The sequence below is a fragment of the Martes martes genome (genome assembly GCF_963455335.1).
Source record: "Martes martes genome assembly, chromosome: 16".
NCBI classification, from domain to species: Eukaryota; Metazoa; Chordata; class Mammalia; order Carnivora; family Mustelidae; genus Martes; species Martes martes.
In genome coordinates, this window is record NC_137904.1 from 11184340 (window position 1) to 11203627 (window position 19288).

At 55.0% G+C, this 19288-nt stretch overlaps 1 protein-coding gene across 1 annotated transcript; it reads right to left on the reverse strand.

Annotated features, from left to right (window-relative positions):
- Positions 1–26: 26 nt before the first annotated feature.
- On the reverse strand, positions 27–18288 carry SLC47A2 (solute carrier family 47 member 2). The gene is made up of 17 exons (XM_080825964.1): positions 18099–18288; positions 17281–17382; positions 16946–17014; positions 16075–16223; positions 15448–15490; positions 12445–12489; positions 12137–12234; positions 11575–11672; positions 10469–10582; positions 10149–10216; positions 9139–9247; positions 8419–8494; positions 7924–7993; positions 2337–2469; positions 2162–2256; positions 1627–1729; positions 27–579 (listed from the first exon to the last, which is right to left on the reverse strand). Exons 1-17 carry the CDS (start codon positions 18249–18251, stop codon positions 359–361), a joined length of 1746 nt encoding a protein of 581 aa, XP_080682090.1. The 5' UTR covers positions 18252–18288; the 3' UTR covers positions 27–358.
- Positions 18289–19288: the final 1000 nt, after the last annotated feature.

Consider the following 19288-nt stretch of genomic DNA (forward strand, 5'->3'; position numbering starts at 1 on the left):
GAACAGACCCGGGCACCAGAGTCTCCTAGAAAATAACGTACTTTTTAATTGGGTGACTGTGTTTCGTGATTGTGTTTTGATTGGAAATCTCCCAGTTTGAAGCCTTGTACATGACCGACCTCTAGCAGCAGCCCCAGCACTCTCTCTCGGGTCGGTGGATGGCTTCATCAGGAGCAGACGGGAGAAAGCTGTCACACGAGGCGCTGGCCGCAGCTGGTTTTCGGAGCCGTGGTCCAAGCTGCCCCCACCCCCCACACTGGATCCCGTGGGTGCTGATGCAAGCAGGTGTAGGCGGCAGGGGGCGGGGCGGGGGGTGGGCGGCCGCTCTCGGCTCCCTTTCTGGCTCTGAGCTGCACAGCTAGTGTCTGGTGGTCAGGGACCTGATGACCAGGCCCACCATCAGCACGGCTGACACCGCCCCCAGGGCGGCCCCGCGGCGGACGAGCAGCTGTTTCACCGACAGGGGGCTGGCGGGGGCCAGCGGGGCTCGGGCTACTTCCGGGGTCCCGAAGAGGTCCACATGGCCCTCGGGCCTCGAATACGTCATCAGAGTGATGCCCGGGGAGTTCCCCATAGCCACTGCAGAGGCAACAAGAGCCAACTCAGCGGGACTGGGGGGCTGGGGGGCTGGGGGGCTGGGGGAGAGCGGTGGACTTAGAACTCGGAGGCCTGGCTGTGTGCGTTACACTGGGTGACAATTAATAAATCAGCCTCAGTGCCTTAACATAGAGGAATGGGCCTCATCTACTCCACAGCAGGATCAGAGGAGGAAATGATGTGGTTGAGTGGGAAAACCTCTCGCCACGTGAGTTTGCCGCATAGAGAAAGCTACTGCTAAGATCATGTTAAGGGGGTTCCTATCTGAGCCCCCGCCTTGTGATCACGGGCTGAGCGTGATGTTCATGTCTTCAGAGCACACGTTGAATGCCTGGTTGGACCTGACCGTGGTCTCTCGCCACACTCTAAGCTGCCCGATTTCAGTCCGCTGGCCCCCTACTGCGCTGCTGAACACAGAGCCCAGGATGCCATGAGGTCACAGAGATAAGTGAGGCCTCTGGGCTGCATACACGCATGCCCCACACTCCACGCCTGCCTGAGCTAGGAGGGCACCTGGGCCTCGAACCCAGGCCGCCTCTTCATCACAGAGACCCTGGATATAAACCAGGGGTGCCCGCCTGTCCGATGGGGCACAGAGAGATGGGCAGGGGAGGTCCCCCCACCCCCCCGCTCCCAAGCTGGTCCAGCCAGGCTAACCTGCCGAGACCAACTGCCATGGGCCAGGATGTGACCTTCCGGGAGGAGAACGTGCTCTAGGGTCTGACCCCTGCAATGATCTCACCTGTTCCAGTAGCGGGACCACGGGGAAGAGACCTAAGCTTTAGCCCTTCTTCCTCATCTGAGAACGCGGCCGCAGTCATGACTGCACAAGGCTGAGGATGTGAAGTAGCTCCCACAGGGCCCCTTAATTCTATGATAGTAGCATCTCCCCGGTATTTAGGAGGGGACATCCGTGCCAAGAGGGGGAACAGCAGGCTGGGCTTGCACAGTCCCCGCTTGGCCCGGGGTCCAGACGCAAGGCCACCCAGAGCGGTATGCGCCCCACCGACCCATTAGGCACAGCATTACCTGAAGACATGACGGCTTTCACAGGCCCGGGTCGGGGGGCCATGGTCGCCATGGTCACTGTGCCGTCAGGGCTCTGCGGCTGCAGCCCCGCATGTTTCTGAGCCTACAAAAGCAAGAGCTCGCCTGGGTCGGCCTCCCGATCAGCACTGGCCTAGCCAGCGCCCTTCCTTAAAACACACGGTAATCTCAGGGCGCCTGGGTAGCTCCATCGGTTACGCGTCCGCCTTCGGCTGGGGCCACACGCTCGGGAACCTGTCTGGGTTCAGCCTCGTTTGAGCTCTTTGCTTTTGTTCAGGTTTCCAGCAGCTCAGGCTGGCTAAGGAAGGGTTTCGGTGTGTGCACTTCTCCTTGTGGTTGGAGAGCATCCTGGCACCGTCTGGGGTCCCCCCACAGCGACGGGAGCAGATGTGGAGGCCGAGGTGGCCTCTCTGTGCCCCCCATCCCCCCAGATCGCTGCTCCCCCGTGTGCCCTGAGCGCTTTGGGGGAGCAGTCACTCTGCACACTTGGCCAGGCCAGCGCCCACCGCTCGCTCACCTCCTCTGCTACGAGCTTCCAGTCTATCCGGGCCGTGTAGACAACGAAGGCAACAGCGCCCAGGAGGCCACAAGCCAGCATGCCCAGCCAGAGGCCTGCGGGAGACAAACAGCCATGGGGACAGAGCGTCCGAGGGTCCCCCAGGCCTCTTTTTACTTTCCCTGGCAGCACATACCCATGATTCTCATTCTGACCACAAAGGTAAGCACGATGCCCAGGGGCAGACCGATGACATAGTACATGATGGCGTTCACAATGGCTCCGAAGGCCTGCTTGCCCGTCCCTCTCAGGACTCCGCCGTAGACGCACTGGGAGGGGAGGCAGAGAGGGGCGGGACACTGATGGCAGGCCTCCTGCCATGGGCTCCCTTCTAAGCCACTCCCGTCGCAAGGCCTGCTTTCACCCAGCCCCGGGACAGTGCTTTCGTTCCCTCCTGTGGGGAGACCGAGTCGGGGCAAGGCACCCCCCTCCCATCTTCATCTCCACACCGTGACCATCTCTCTAGAAAGTCAAGGGGGGACCGGTGACCAGCCACCAGCCGGTCCAGGAGACAGGACCAATGTCACATAGAGTCGCGTTCATGGAGTTGTACCGGGTGGCCTTCCCAATGCTGCTGGGACAAAGTCCAGTAAATCAGCAACGTGGAACAGGGCACAGGCACGGTTTCCCGGCCCTGGAGATTATGAGCTGCACTAAAGGCAGGGCAGATTCCTCCTGGAGGCCCGAGGGGAGAGTCTGTGTCCCTGCCCTTTGCAGCTTCGAGCGGCTTCCCTGCATTCCTTGGCTCTCAGCCCGCAGACAGCAGTGACACCACCAAGTGTCTGGCTTGCGCCTTCCTTCTGCCTCTGGGCCTCCCTCTCTCGCTTATGAGAACCCTCGTGATTACATGTCGGGTCTTCTGGATAATCCAAGATAATCTGCCCCAGCTCTAGATCCTTCTTCACGTGGTCCTGTCTGCAGAGTCCCCTCCTTCCTCCTGACCTTCACGGGCCTGGGGATTCGGAGGTGGAGAGGTATCTTTGGGGTGGGGAGCCTGATTCTGGAAACCGCACGGGGGCGAGCAGAGGTGTCCCCTGTTATAGAAACTCCTCTGGGGAAAATACTAGCTCAGCTTTATATTTCTAGGCTCATCCTCCCAGCCTGATCCCCGACCTAGTGCACGAAGGACTACAGCCACGGTTCATGTTTCGTCCGATGTGTCTGATGCACAGACACTTGGTTCTTTTTCTTTCCCTTAAGGTAAAGGATGTGCCGGTTTCTGTGGTTTGTTTGCTACACTTTGAGCAAAGAGGCAATGCGTGCAGGAGGGGAGACGGTGCCTCTTGCACTTGGAAATGCAGACTGTGGGTTACTCATGTTTATCTATCATGACATAGAGGGTATTTTTGGGTTAGAAAAAGACTCCTCCCAAATGATTGATGCGGTCTGCACAAGTATTTCTCAGTGTCGGCCTCTAGGGAACATTTGGCAATGTCTGGAGATGGTGTGGGATGGTGGGGAGGGGTGCATGACTGGTACCTAGTGGGTTGAGACCAGGGATGCTGCTAAAGGAGGTTTACGACAAGGAATTATCCATTTGAAATGTTACAGTGCCAAGGCTGCGAAGCCCTTTAGAGCATTCTGAATGACAGGGACAGTCTCCAGTGCCCAGCACACAAGACGGGCCAGGGCCCGCTGCCACTACTCCTGTCCCCTCCTCTCCAGTGCCAAGGAAGCTAAGCCTAAAATTAAAGGAAGAAAAAACAAACCCAGAAAACCAAACTGAGTCGAGAGACAGCTGCAGGTTGTAGAGGAGATGGGAGTCACAGAAGCCCCCCAGGCAAATTCCCAAATAAAACAACAGGCCATGGGGAAAGGTCACACACGCGACATTCTCCGGGATGGGTCTGTGCCAGAGCACATGACAATTAAATTAGAAACACCGACAAAGAAAGAAATCTGGGAAGACCCCCAATATTGGAAGGTAATACACTTCTGTGGTTCTTTTTTTTTTTGGAAGTTAATACACTTCTAAACCTGTGGGTCAAAAAGTAAAGAACAGGAGAAATTATAAGATAGTTTGAATGCAAAGTAAAACAACACATAGCCAATGAATTAGATGCCACTAACGCAGTGCTTAGAGATGTGTAACTTTAAATGCCTAGATCCAAAAAGAAGGAAGGCCTCAAACTGAGAGCCTATAAAATTAACAAGCCAGGAAACAACAGATGCTGGCGAGGATGGGGAGAAAGGGGAACCCTCCTACACTGTTGGTGGGAACGCAAGCTGGTGCAGCCGCTCTGGAAAACAGCATGGAGATTCCTCAGAAAGTTGAAAATAGAGCTACCCTACGACCCAGCAAGGGCACTACTGGGTATTTACCCTAAAGATACAAATGGAGTGATACGAAGGGGCACGTGCACCCGAATGTTGACAGCAGCAATGTCCACAATAGCCAAACTATGGAAAGAGCCTAGGTGTCCATCAACAGATGAATGGATAAAGAAGATGTGGCGTATATATATAATGGAATACTATGCAGCCATCGAAAGAAATGAAATCTTGCCATTTGCAATGATGTGGATGGAACTAGAGGGTATTATGCTGAGTGAATAAGTCAATCAGAGAAAGACAATTATCATATATGATCTCCCTGATATGAGGAAGTTGAGATGCAACGTGGAGGGGCTTGGGGGGTCGGAAAAGAATAAATGAAACAAGATGGGATCGGGAGGGAGACACATCATAAGAGACTCTTAATCTCACAAAACAAACTGAGGGTTGCTGGGGGGAGGGGGGTAGGGAGAGGGTGGTGGGGTTATGGACATTGGGGAAGGTATGTGCTATGGTGAGTGCTGTCAAGTGTGTAAACCTGGTGATTCACAGACCTGTACCCCTGGGGCTAATAATACATTATATGTTAATACAAAATTAAAAAATTAAAAAAAAATTTAGAGCCTAATATTTCACCCTAAGGAACTAGTAAGGGCAAAACCATATGGAAATAATGCAGGAGGGTGGGAATAATGATGATGGGAATGGAAATCACTGAAACAGACAACAGAAAAACAACCGAAAATCAACGAAACCCCAAACTCTAGTTCTTTGATAAGATCCACAACAGCTGGGGCGTCTGGGTGGCTCAGTGGGTTAAAGCCTCTGCCTTCAGCTCAGGTCATGATCTCAGGGTCCTGGGATCTGTAAGGGCCTATTTAGCCAGAGCAGCTCCATCCTGGCCCTGCCCCCACCCCCCTTCAGGGAACTTACTTAAAAACAAGTCCCAGAAACCAGTCCCAGGTAACAAAGCCCAAATACAAGGGTGGGTCAGGCCAGGTGGAAGTATCCAATCAGTGGGGGCACATACTGTCTCCCTAGCTACCAAGGAGTGTGGGTCCTGCCTTTTGGGAGCCAATTCTGACCAAGGTGATAGGCTGGTTCAAATGTCTACTATAGGGTAAATTGTAATTCAATTGGTCACTTATGTGTGACCTAGCAGGACTGTGCAGATTTCTCTGTGTTACAATCTCATTGGCCACCTGTGTGTGGCCAGACCCAACCAACCACATGGCCTTTGCCCTTAAAAGCTAGTCTGTAAAGAAGAGAGGGGTCACTTCTTTGCAAGAGACCGCCCTGGCCGGTCAGTTTCACTGGCGTGAAATAAAGCTTTGCTTGACCTTTGCTTTGTATCAGTCTCGCTCCTTTGACCATGGACCCAACAGGATCGAGCCTGCGTCAAGCTCCCTGCACAGCGGGGAGCCTGCTTCCTCCTCTTTCTCTGTCTGCCTCTCCGATCTCTGATCTCTATCAAATAAATAAATAAAATCTTAAAAAAAAAAAAAAAAAGATCCACAACAACTTACAAACACTTGCCAAGGAGTTGACCTGGGTAAAATAAGACTAAGAAAGTAAGAAAGGGAAGACATGAATCACCAAAATCAGGCATGAGATAAGGGACATAACCACTGACCCAGGAGGAAAGGACGATAAGGAAACATAGTGAATAACTTTGTGCCAAAGAATTAGACAGATTTAGCTGAAATGAATAAATGACTAGATTACTGAAAATAACTCAGCAAGAAGTAGAAAGTGAAGAGACCTGTAACAAATAAATGGAATTAATTAAAAAATCTTCTGACCAAACCTGAGGCCCAGAAGGGCTTAAATATATTTAAAGAAGGTATAATGCTAATCCTTCCCAAACTCAGAAAGCCTAGGAGGAGAGGACACTTTCAGAATCATTCCGTGAGGCTGTTGTTACCCTGACACCAAAGGCAGACGAAGAGATCTCAAAGATAAAAATTAGGGCGCCTAAAAAAATAATAATAATTAGGGCGCCTGGGTGGCTCAGTTGGTTAAGCGACTGCCTTCAGCTCAGGTCATGATCCTGGAGTCCCAGGATCGAGTCCTGAATTAGGCTCCCAGCTCAGCGGGGAGCCTGCTTCTCTCTCTGACCCTCCCCCTTCTCATGCTCTCTCTCTCATTCTCGCTCTCAAATAAATAAATAAAATCTTAAAAAAAAAAAAGATAAAAATTAGAAGATAAACATCCTTCATGAATGTAGATGCAAAATCTTGAGTGAAATGTTGCCAAGCCAAATTCAGGAATAGATAACAAGATCTAGGCCATGGTCGCGAGGGCCTTATCACAGGATGCAAGGTGTAACTTTTTTTTTTTTTTTTAAAGATTTATTTATTTATTTATTTGACAGACAGAGATCACAAGTAGGCAGAGAGGCAGGCAGAGAAAGAGGGGGAAGCAGGCTCCCTGCCAAGCAGAGAGCCCGATGCGGGGCTCGAATCCCAGGACCCTGAGACCATGACCCGAGCCCAAGGCAGAGGCTTTAACCCACTGAGCCACCCAGGCGCCCCAAGGTGTAACGTTTTTTAAAATCAATTAATGTGATTCTATCATATTGACAGAATAAGGGACAAAAGTCACTTGCTTATCTCCATAGACACAGGAAAGGCATTCTAGAAAATCCCAACACGGTTCATGAGAAGATGTTTTAACAGGCTAGGAGCAGAAGGGATCTCCCTCAGCCTGATGAAGGGCATTCATAAAAATCCTACAGATAACATTTCATGCTGAAAGACTGAACCCTTTTGCCCTAACGTTGGGAGCAAGGCATAGAGAGGCTCTGTGTGTATCCCTCATACTGGAGTCAAGTTTCAGCCCATGGAAAGGGGGAATAAAACTCTCGATTCCCAGAAGACCTGATTCTATACAAGTATCTTAAAGGAATCCACACACACAGACTACTCAAATGAGTAACAAAGTCACAAGATAAAAGAACTCAAGATGTGAGGTAGAAGACACAGGGTTCCAAACTCTGCTTCTAAAAGGAGACATTAGTGTTTTCTTTCTTTTTCTTTTTTTTAAATGTGACGCTCTTAAAAATTCATGTCATTCCGATCTGCACTAAATGGGACCCGTCTCGTAGCACTCAGAGATGCAGAAAACTTGGGTCCCTCAGTACTCTGGGGTGACTCCCTCCCTCTCAGGTCCCTTTGCTCCAGAACAGGGTGGGGGAGTTAATGCTGGTGCAATCTTTCTCGCTAATTTCCATTGTCTTTGGCTTGTTGGAAGGCTGAAGGGAAGGGGAGCCATTGTTTTGAATAACAATAGAATTGATCCGCGCCAAGGTTTTGGGCATTTACTGTATACAGTTAGCCCTTTACCTGTTTCAGTGAGTTAATCCTCACATCCCATGGAGGCCTCAGGGAGCGCCCATGAACTTGGACTTGGACTGGGGGGGTCAGGCTTCCCACCAGGGCAGTACTTACACAGATGGCCTCAAACAGCTGAAAGACAATATAAACCGGCAGGACCTTGTTCACCAGGGCGATGACCTCTCTGCAGGAGACACAGGGCAGAACATTCGTGAGGAAATCAAAGGCATGACCACGTTCTTATCTCCCCTCTGTTCCACCACCTCCTAAAAAGGATCGGGAGAGAAGAAACGGCCCCAGTTGAATCTGACATTCCTGGCGCTGAGTTCCTGCATGTTTGTATGTGTTCTTTAACTCCAGAAGAGCGATCCCTCCCACTCTCCTACCGCCCTCTGCTCGGCATCGTGTCCAAGTAGGTGACGGATGCCGCGGTCCGGGGACAGAAGCGGAGCCGGCTGCCAACCAGCTTCCCCCCAGTGAGAGCAAAGTTGGGGCTAGTCCCGCTCCCTCTGGACCCAGTGCCAAGCCAGTCAGCCGTGCGACCCTGAGGGCCAGCCGCCAGCCACTCTGGCATTTCCCAGAAGTGAGTAAAGAGAACTGATTACCTACTCATCATTTGTAAAAATATGCCCCAGTTTGTTTTTCAGGAGGCTCAACAGTAAGGCCACAACCAGGGAGGTCCCAACTGGAAGAGACAAAAGGAAGTACATTTGTCCCCGAGCACCCCACCCTACCCCCACCCCGAGCACCCCACCCCACCCCCACCCCAATCGGCGGAGGAGCCCAGCTGAGGACCCCTCGAGGCAGGACAAGGGAGGGGCTGTCCTTCCTCTTCTGGTTCTCCAAGTGGGCTTTCTGGACCAGCGGCTTCAGCGTCCCCTGGTAACTTGTTCACAATGTGGGTTCTCGGGCCCCCCTCTTCCCAGACCTCCTGAATCAGAAACTTTGGGGGAAAGCCCGGTGGTGTGTGGAATGACACAGTCTAATGCAGCCAAAAATCTGAGAACCGCCACTCCCCACAGAAAGCCAGGAGGAGGACCCAAGATTGGCTCAGCCGGGGGTGGGGGATGGGCAAGGGGTGGGCAGACCCCCAAGCTCCTGGGGGTGCTGGGAGGGCACATTTGCAAAAGGGCCCTGGCCAGCTGGAGGGAGAAGCCTGGGGAGGAAGGGACTTCACATGGTCACACACTAAGGTAAGGGGTGGGAAGGTTGTGTCAACTCAGCCCCGGAGGGGCTGCGCCAGGCCTGCGAGTGGGGCTTGTTTCTCCCCTGCCCTGGGGCTCCAACTTTCCAAGATCCTCCCCGCTACCCCCAGAGGACTCTACCCACCTGTGCAAAGCATGCCTGAGATGGCTGACCGCTTAGCTTGGGCAGTGTCGGCGGCTCCCAGGGCCATCCCCACCCGGACACAGACCGCGTTGCTGAGCCCCAAGGGAATCTGAGATCACAGGTAACAAGGGGCGGTCAGTGGAGCCAACTTGAAAGGGGTGGGTGGGTCCTGAGCCAGGGAGCGCCCCTCCCACCCTCCAACCCGGGCCAAGAGGGAGAAGAGCAAGAAGACAGGACAGGTCCCTGGGAGGCGGCTTGAGGAGAGAGGGCAGTCCGGCTGGGGTGGGGAGAGGGGCTGGGGATGCCCTGAGCCAGCCAGCCGTCCCCACCCTCTCCAGAAGATGTCACAAGGCGACTCGTGAGTAAACGCGTTTTTCAGAGGCAGCTGTGGTCTTAAGCATGCCAGAAAAACCAAGTTTTGTGGAAACCATTTGTAAAATAAAGCCCCTTATACATGAGTGCTGTAAGTGTAGACTTTTGTGAGTCGTTTCCTTAAGCCCAGGGTCGCAGACTGCCTGTCCCCAGGAGGCTGGCAGATACACACCTGAGTGACAAAGGACAACTCATGTCTCTGTGGGAGGAGGAGGGGGGAGCTATGGGGACTGTGGTGGGGGACAGGGAGGTCCCCTGCCCCTGCCACCAGCACAACGAGGGAACGCCATCACCCAGCTCTCGCTGACTGGGGAATGCCGGGAGTGTGGCCCCACTGCTAAATGGAATGTCCCATTTTTCAAGAGAATGTAAAAATTTTACCATGTGAAATTTCCCCCATTGTTAAATGGTGATCATTTAAAAAAATTCTAATACTTAACTTTTAGTTAAGTATTACCACCTGTGGAGCAGCCGGCCCAGCAGGGCCCAGACCTGAACGGGCACAGAGGGTCCAGGAGGGTCCCTCAGGACATAGAGATGGCCCTTAGGGTGACCACCTGCCCCTCTTCTGTGACACCTCAGGCCATCAAGGGGGCCAGGCCAGCATGCAGGCGAATGTGCCCCCAGAAGAGACTCACCATGTAGACTATGGTGGCCAACTCGTAGAGGATAGCCTGGCCAGAGAGGTCCAGCACACTGATCAGGCCTGCAGGGAGGAGTGGGGGGGAACGGGGGTGGGGGGCACACAGTCAGCACCCAGCACCCAGCACCCAGCCCTGGGGACGGCTAAGAGACCAGGCTTTGGACGCTGACGGGCCTGCCTTCAGGGAGCTCACAACCTCGTAGGGGAGATGAGAGAGCCCCAGGCCCAGCCTGGGCCGGGCTACTGAACCGCCCGCCTGCGGAGGGGGTTTCGGAGATGCGCACACGGTTCTCCGAGCCATGCTCGTCCACGTACCCATGAGGAAGCTCCCGATTTCGTAGGCCCACCACTCGATGCACACCATGAGCATGCTGGGAACCGCCAGAGAGAAGAAGGGGCCCCAGTCCTGCAGACACTGGCTGGACCAGCCTAGGAACAGAAGCCTCGCTCAGGAGCCCGGCAGGGAGCCAAGGCGCATGCTCGTCCACTGCTGGCTCCGCCCACTCCTGGGCTCCGCTCAGCAGGTGCAGGCACTTCGCATTCTGCATGGGGTGTGCCAGCCGGTCCAGGGACTGTGTGGTGCGGGAGGACGATGCCAGGCAGGGCACCTGCTCACACAAGGGGCACCACGGGGAGGCTTGGGATGGGAGCCTTGGGCGCGGGTGACAGTCCCCACTCTGCCTGCAACACCGCGGCCGGATCTTGGGCAACTACCCTGCCCTTTCTGGGCTCCATTTCCTCGGAAGGGTTCTTGGGAGGATGGCATGAGGTCAAGGTTGCCGAAAGGATTCTCAGGGCAGATAGGGCTGTGCAGACATGGACAGTGAGGTGGAGAGGGGGGCGCACCCCAGACTCCCTGCCCCGTGACTGAGGCCCCAGCCACAGGGCTGGTCTTGAAATGCCTGAAAGAGGACCCTACGGTCTGCAGAGTTAGGTTTCAGGAAGCAGAAAAGCTCAGACAGCCACAGGTTCGAGTCCAGCCCCACCATGTGCCGTCTCTAGCATTTTGGGCAAATCATTTAAACTCACTCTGTTTCCTCTGTGTAAATAAAATGGGGATAATAAGGTGTCATGAAGTTTAACTGGGGTCAGAAATGTCAGGCGCTGGGCCCGCTGCCGACACCTAGGATTTCCCTTGTGTCCTCACCCTGAGATCAGGGAGCAGGCCAGAAAGCACCCTGGGGCTGTCCCTAGCAGGGCTCTGTACCATGTCACATTTGATGGGGCGGGGTCCTGAGGGGTAGAGCAAAAGGGAAGGAGGCCCTGAGGGGAAGTGGAGGCAAGCCTGAAGATAGGGCCCCTCCAACGGGGCTCCAACCGGGTCTTCTGTCCCCCTGCCAAATGCACACCCTGGGCCTGTGCCGGGGTCCTGCCTGCTGCTTGTCTGCTCAGCCCCCCAAAGGCAGGGCGGCCCCCTGCACCTGCCCATGTCTCCAGGTGCAGCTTCTTCAGCACGATGTAGAGAAAGAGGAAGATGGTCTGCACGAAGAAGGAGAGAGTGCTGGCGAAAGCGGAGCCCCTGGGAAAGGAGAGAGAGCAGGGCTAGGGCCAATGACCAACTCTGGCCCTGGGGGTTGGGGCTCCCCTGCTGAAGCCAGCATGGAGGGGAAGGGGGCCCAGGCATGGCTCAGCTAGCACCCCTATCCCGGGATCGGCCGTAGGACTCTCTAGTGCCGTAGGCACCATAACGACAGAGTCCCTTGAGTCACCCTGCCAGGTCCCCACTATTGGCCTTTCCTGGTGGGCTGGGGCACGGATGAAGAGGGCTCCTCTCCCCTTCTCCTTGGTGGGGAGTGCCCCAGAATCTGAGGGACCAGTAGGACCCCCAATTCCTCATGACACCCCACTTCTGGATGACCGAGGCAGCCCCTATGGTTCTTGTGAGGTGAGGATGGTGACCGATCCGCCCCACTCAGAGGTGGGGTGACTGGGGGGCAGTGATCCCTGATGGGGCCCTCGAAGGCCCCCAGTCCCGGAGCTCACCTGACCCCCAGTCTCAGCATGGAAACCAGGATGTAGTTGGCCAAGCCATTGATGCAGTTGCCCACAATGCCACTGAAGACTTGGGGCCAGACGATTCCCTGAAATAAATGAAGGAGGTGGGGGGCAGGGGCGAGGGGTGTGGCCCAGCCCAGGCATATCCAGGGGTTGGAAAGAGGCTGGGGCCATGCAGCTCCTTGCTGGGCCTTGGTCATCTCACAGATTGTGCACAAAAGCCCCAGGTACCCCTCCCACTGGAATGGGGCAGTGTGCTGGGACCAGGGGTCGCCCCTCTAGCCAGAGAGCTGTACCTGATTTTGCAGATATTTTGCCAGCAGGACATAAAGGAAAAATGCCTGTGTAAAATAAAAACAAAACAAAACAAAAAACCAGACACACAGATAAACAATGACTATCTCAAAGCACGAGATGACCATCAACAGGAATTTCTTTGATACCTGAGTATGGCGCTCTTAGTTCACCAAAGTGTGCCCGGGGCCCCCTGGGGGGGGGGGCTGAAGCCTGCTGAGCCATCTTGGGTACTCTGGCCCTGCCTAGGAGGATAGACGCCCCCCTCGGGGCTCCTGCTTGGCCGCAGGGAGGGACAGATAGGGAGGGAAGGTTGGCTCCAACAGAGAGCACAGCTCCGCAGGCTTGTGTTAGAGGCTGAGCACCTGGCAGAGAGCTCCTGGCTGCTGACCCGGACCATCCATCGGCTCAGGGAAGCCACCCAGGGGCCGGCGCACAGAAGCACCCAGCAGAGCCCCGATCCACAGGCTGTGACCACCCTTGAGCCTGGCTCCGGCTGCTGAAAACAATAATTTGGGGGGAGTGGCCTCGGGCTGGTAGAGGGTGAGAGGGGGGCTGAGCATGGTGGCCATCAGTAGTCCCAGCTGAGTAGGCTCAAGTTCCCACGGGGTGGCAGGAGGACAGAGAGGGCATGCGCATCAGTGTGAGTGTGTGTGCTGGGGGCTCCATCCCCGCCCCTCTTCTGTCCTCTGTCAAAGTCTGGCCCCGGGCCTGTGCCTTCCTGCCCCATCCCTTCCCTCAGGCCTCTGGTTCTCTTCAGTATAGCCCAGTGCTTAAGAGCAAGGAGCCGGAGCTGGATTGCCTGCGTTCAAGTGCTGGCCCCGCTTTCTCAAGAGCTGTGTGATCTTAGGCAAGTTACTTAACCTCTCTGGGCCTCAGTTTCTTCATCTGCGATGGGCATAATCATCTCTGTGAATACTGCATATTCATCTCTACATATATATATGTGAAGTTAATAACGTCTGATGCTCACAAAACAGTATATGGCACGTTTAAGCACGCCAAGTGTTAGGTAAGCATTATGTAAATGATACTTGGCACTTTTATTATTGCTTTACTGGTCAGTTTTACAGCAGCATTTTATGGGAGGGACTTGCTTCATTCGATAAAGGAGTTGCCACAGTGATAAGTTACAGGACGTTTTCCCCTGGCCCAGCCCTGCTGGCCCTGTCTGATAAGATGCCAAAGGAGTGCTGTTGTCCCAAGGACGCCATCCCCGACCCACCACCTCCAGCCAGTCACTTGTCTCTCTAAGCCTCAACAAATCGAAGAGGGAAGCAGTGGATTCCTGAGCAGACATACCTACCGAGCACTGTAAGGGTAGGCTGGAAATCTTAGAAACGGACTTGACTAGATGCCCTGCTTAGCTGGTATTTAATAAATTAATGGAGGAAGGAGAGAATACGAAATCATGAGTCCTAGTTAAAGTTTGTCAGCTGGATTAGAGCCTTCAGGGTAAGAATAAAAACCATAGGAAGGCTCAGAGACCACACAGAGGCAAATGTTTATATAATCTTGCAATGGGCAGGGGAGTAAGTGTTTTTAAACTCATCAAAGACCCCATAAAGAAGAGGGTTTATGGATCTGTTATGTATACACTAGAAATTCTTTAGGCCAAAAATACTAAAAAATTAAAAGGCGAGTGACGAGCTTAAAAAAATGAAAAAGTGTGTGCCATATAGGACAAAGGGTTATTAGTTAACAAGAGTTATAATAAGTAGAAAAAGTTTGACCCAGGGGCTCCTGGGTGGCTCGGTCCGTTAAGCATCGCACTCTGTTTCCGCTCAAGTCATGATCTCAGGGTTGTGAGATCAAAGCCTGTGTCCGGCTCCGTGCTGGGGGGGGGGGGGGGGGCTCTGCTTCAGATTCCCTCTCTCCCTCTGCCCCTTTCTCCCTCCCTCTCTCTCTCTAAAATAAGTAAATAAATCTTAAAAAAAAAAAAAGATGAATTCACTAAAATAAGCAAAGGGAATGGACAGTTCACAGAAGAACAAAATGATCAACAAAGACATGATAAAAAAGGTTCATTAGCAATAAAATGTCTGTGACAAACTATTTCAGATCGGAAAAAAAGGTTAGTAACAATACTGTGCACTCACGAGAGTGTTGCTAGTGGGGGAGAATGGGTACCGATTGGTATCAAAAGCCAACTCCAATTCCCATAAAGCACCCGAAGGAAATCGTTACAGGTGTTCAGGAAGATTTTTCTTTTCTTTCTTTTTTTTTTTTTTTTTAAAGATTTTATTTATTTATTTGACAGAGATCACAAGTAGGCAGAGAGAGAGAGGGAGAAGCAGGCTTCCTGCTGAGCAGAGAGCCCGATGTGGGGCTCCATCCCAGGACCCTGGGATCATGACCTGAGCTGAGGGCAGAGGCTTTAACCCACTGAGCCACCCAGGCGCCCCTAGGAAGATTTTTCTGTAAGAGTGCTTATCACACTCTTCTTTCCGATTGTGAGTACTGCCTACCAGAAAGGGACTAGTCAACACATTGTGGCACTAGAGGGGGCTTCATAGCCTTCTCAATGGATGCGGAAGGCTATTTATAATCATATCCAGAGACTAACAATGTATCGGAACGGGGAAAAGCAGGTTACAATACAAGATACACACACGGACCCTCTTTCCAACCACACCTGTGCCCAGCGAACAGAAATAACCCTGGAAAGAGCGATTACCCTATATTCTCTCGGGGGGGGGGGGGGGGGGCAGGACCAGAGGTGATTTAAAATGTTTCATTCCCATGCCTCTCACGATTTCTCCAATGAAAGGTATTCTAATCAGAAAACATGCTACTTCTTAATGGGCAATCTTAAATGGACTGGAAGGAGACCCAGATTCCCCTCTCTCCTTCCGCTGGCCTCAGTGGCTGCGGGCTCATGGGCCTTCCCAGCATACAGCATGGAAAAGCATGGACGAGCAGGGAAAAGCATGATCGAGCAAAGGCCAGAATCTAAGGGAGTGGAAGTCCACCCTCCTCCAGGCTCGCCAGCCAGAGGCACTTACCGGAAGTGCCGGAATGAAGATCAGCACGTACTCCTGGGTTAGCCTGCAAGAGAGCCAGAGGGTCCAGAGCTGTCCGGGCTGCGCCCTCCGCAACAGGGGCGGGGACTGGGAGGCTGCCCGAGGAGCACTCTGGCACCCCAGGTTTGAGGAGAGCCTTTGCCTCTACCTCACAGGGTGCCACTACTATGAGCTAAGAAGTTTCCAGGAGGGGGTGGGAGTGACCAAGGTCCTAACCATGGGACCGTCGTGGCTGGGGAACTTCAACTGGAAGTAACATGCGGTGTGTAAGAGGGGGGAGGGGAGAAGCAGAGAGCTCATCAATCTAGAAGCAAATGAAGTGCACGTCCTGCAAAACGAACAAGGTATTCCCAAGTGGGGGCACAAATGCAAATCCCTTCATTTTTTCTCCTTTCCTCCCGAATTAAAACTGGCCTCGTGTCTGCCCCCTGCTGGTCGCAGCTGGAGCAGCATGCCAGGAAGGGAGAGACCGGAACACGGGGATCCTGGAACCTTCCCCCTACAAGCTGCCCCTGTGACTGCTGGCGACCCAGAGAAGCACGGGGTGGGAGTGGGGGTGCGCTAGGGAGTGGGCCCCGTTAGGGAGTCCCGACAGAAGCCAAGCAGTACCTGGACACGGCCGGGTCCTGCCGGAAGAGCGCCAGGATCTGCTCGGTGTTGAGGAAGAGGGCCCAGCAGGGGAAGCAGCAGAGAAGGAGCACCAGGGTCCCCCTTTGCAGGATGACCCCCACGTGCTTCTTGTTGGGGCTGCCGAAGCTCTGCAAAACAGCTCAGTCCTGGGTCAGGCTGCCCACACCTTCTGTACCTGCCCTCTGGCCCCTGGGGGAGCCCAGCCAGGGCGTCAACCTCCTAGTGGCGCTAGTGCTGTGGGGACGACCTGGGACACCGTCGGCAGCTGGCCAGGCTTGGGGAGCGGGCCTCTGGCACCCCCTGATTACAGCCTGGAGGGGGCCCTTCTGGGCTCAGCCTGCTCGCAGAATTACAACAGCGGTATTTACCGAGCACTAGCTCCATGCCAGGCCCTGTGGCCAGCCTCTGTCTACCCCTTGTCCCCAGGTCTTCAAAACCCCTACCAAGGAGGGCCTCATTCTCCCAACCACAGCTAGAGCAAGGGAAGCTCTGAGAACATCTGTCAAGTCTCCATGCTGCTACGTGGCAGCCAGGATCAAGCCCGGGTACCCAGGTCCACTGTGAGTCCAGACCCCCCTCCCCAGGAAAGCTGAGCCCCCCTGGGCTGTGGGCCCCAAGGGCAGGAGGGCCCCCACAGGTGCACCCTGTGCATTTGACACCTGAGGTCAGGGAACAGCCTCCACCCCATTCCCTCCACGGCTCTCAGACTCTTTCTGATGGGTCGAGTCCCTGACAGCATGGGGTCCTTGCAGGCTGTCCCCAGGGCCTGTTTGATGGGCTCCCAGAGCCAGGGGTCACTGAAGGGCCTTCAGTGGGTGCCCTCCTGCCCGGCTCCCGGAGGCCCACCTACCTGGGACATCAAGGTGTCACATGCTGAGGACAAGCCCAATCCTATGGAAACTCCACAGACATTGACAAACTGGAACCGCGCACGGGAGAGAACACAGGGCTGGTCAGGGGCGGGGTGCCGAAGGAGGGGAACCCAGGGGGGCACCCGGTGTCTGGGGGCTGAGCCAGAGACCCCCTTCCTGCCCAGGCCCTGCCTGCACCTGCTGTGTGACACTAGCCCAGCCCCCCTCCTCCCCAGGCCCAGCTGTGAATGCAGCCATCAGCCCTCCTGCTGTGTCTCTGGGGAGGGGGGGGATGGGGGGATGGGGTGTCCCCACACCGACCGGCTATACTCACAGCCACCGAGAGGGTCACTGACGCCAGCTCCAGCTTGCCCAGGTGCCCGCAAAACACCGAACTCACGACATGGATCATGAAGGTCAGCACCTGGAACAAAAACTGGAGGACAGCGGCCGGGGTCAAGGGCCCTGCACCGCCCAGCGCCACACTGAGGGGGCGTGCACCGGAGACCCACCAAAAAACATGGCCGCCGGCCCAGAGCGCAGAGAGCTGAACCCAAACATCTCATAATCCCATGGTGTTGTTCATAATCATCGGTCAGCCCTCATACTGGGCTGAGTAATGGCTTGTGTCCAGGTGGTGGGATTAGAGAGAAGTGGCCTTATAACTTTCCATTTCGTCTGGAACTTTCATAGGGAGAGTGTACTGATTAGTCTTTATGGTGAGAAGAAAAAAAGTATCTAAAGCAATTTTCCCGTTGGAAATAGAATGGGCAGATGATCCCTTCTTCCCCCTGCAAATGGCAAGGGGAGTCTGCAGACCCTTGCATGAATGGGTCTCATCGGTCATCCCAGGGATTTAACCCAGCCTTCCCATTTGTTTCTGAAGGAGGACGTGCCTGTCCCTTCAGAGTCGGGGCTGCCGGCTGCTGAGCGAGGTCGGGCCCCGCGGCCACCCCAGGCACTGTCTGAGGACAGCTGTCCTGCTGTCTGTCACCTGCTCTGGGCGGTGGTCCCTTGGACAGCCCGCAGACGGTCAGCGTGGGCAGTTTCTGGGGAGGGGTGTGCGCAGCTCCTGACACAGCCCCCATCACATCTGGACAGCGGCTGGCCCCTAGCCTCCCCGCCTCCCCGCCCCCAACTTCACCCTCTTACCAGGGGTCCGGAGAGGACGAAGAGTGTCCACACCTCGGCCCCAAAGCCAATGGGGACCAGCCTGCGGAGGGCAGGGCAACAGCCCCCTCGGTCTTGGGGGGCTGTGTCTTGAACTCTGTCCATTCCGAGACCAGGCTGCTGTCTGCCCTGCATGCCTGGGCACTCTCCTCAGCCAGCCTTGCCCAGCCAAGCCCATGTCACCTCGTGGCCTGGCTAATGAGTAAGGGACAGGAGGAGGGGCCCCTGCAGCGACCTATGGAACGGGTCCTGTCTCCCGGCACTGTGGCCCGGTTGCCCAGCCCACTGGCTCTGTCACCAGGGGAGGACGGCACGGAGCCCCGGGCACCCGGGAATCACCCAGGCTGATGCCTGGGGGAGGCTTGGGTCTGCTGTCCCGGGCCGGTCAGCTGCAAAGCCCCAGGAGGAGATTTGGGGCATTATGGGGGTGTGCTGGTTCTGGGGGTGAGCGTGGGACGGCCTGGCTGGGGGGGGGGCTAAGGTGTTGGGCATCTTATACTCCGGCATGACTGTGCCCACGATGACTCCCGCTCCACAGATGGAACAATGAAAACCGCCCACCCGTACCCACCCCTGCAGGGAGGTAGCCGCCAGCAGGACCCCAGGACACAGCCCCCGTGGGAACCGGCCGGAGAGAGGAGGAGAGGGAAGAGAGAAGGGTCGGGATGCAAACGAACAAGGTTTTGGAGCGCACGCTGCTCCCCCTCTCCCCACGCACACGCAGACCCTTGCTTCACTCAGACTCCCAAATGCTCCGCCGCTCTGTGCACCCCGGCGACCTGGGTGACCGCTCTTCCTTCCCCCATTCTGTCGAGTGCCTGGTGCGAATTTCTACAACCCCACACGACCCAGCAAAACTAGCTGCCACCAACGAAGAGGAGCAAGAAGACATTTTATTAACGTTGCAGTGATGAGCGTGTGACGAAACAAGGCAGGGCCATGGGCTGTGTGGCTTGGGGCTACCACGTGGCTCCTGTGATGCCTTTTCCAGATCCTCTCACCTTTCACCCTTTCTGGGCTGGTTTGGCTTTGACTCTCGAAAGGGTGGCCAAAACCTTTTCCTTCATTCCTGGGCTCCTGGGCCTCGGGGTGGAGGTGGGGAGGTCTTTGTTAGGTGACACCTGCTGTCCCCAGACCGGGTTGTCCTGCCCGTCTAGGCCCTCTCCCCAACT

Bases quoted from the DNA above. Each gene is read 5' to 3' on its own strand.
- SLC47A2 (XM_080825964.1), bottom strand. From the start codon at position 18,251: ATGCAGGGCAGACAGCAGCCTGGTCTCGGAATGGACAGAGTTCAAGAC. The intron at 17,383-18,098 runs GTAAGAGGGTGA...GCTGTCCTCCAG, and splicing joins TCGTCCTCTCCGGACCCCTG to TTTTTGTTCCAGGTGCTGAC. The intron at 10,217-10,468 runs GTACGTGGACGA...TCCTCCCTGCAG, and splicing joins AATCGGGAGCTTCCTCATGG to GCCTGATCAGTGTGCTGGAC.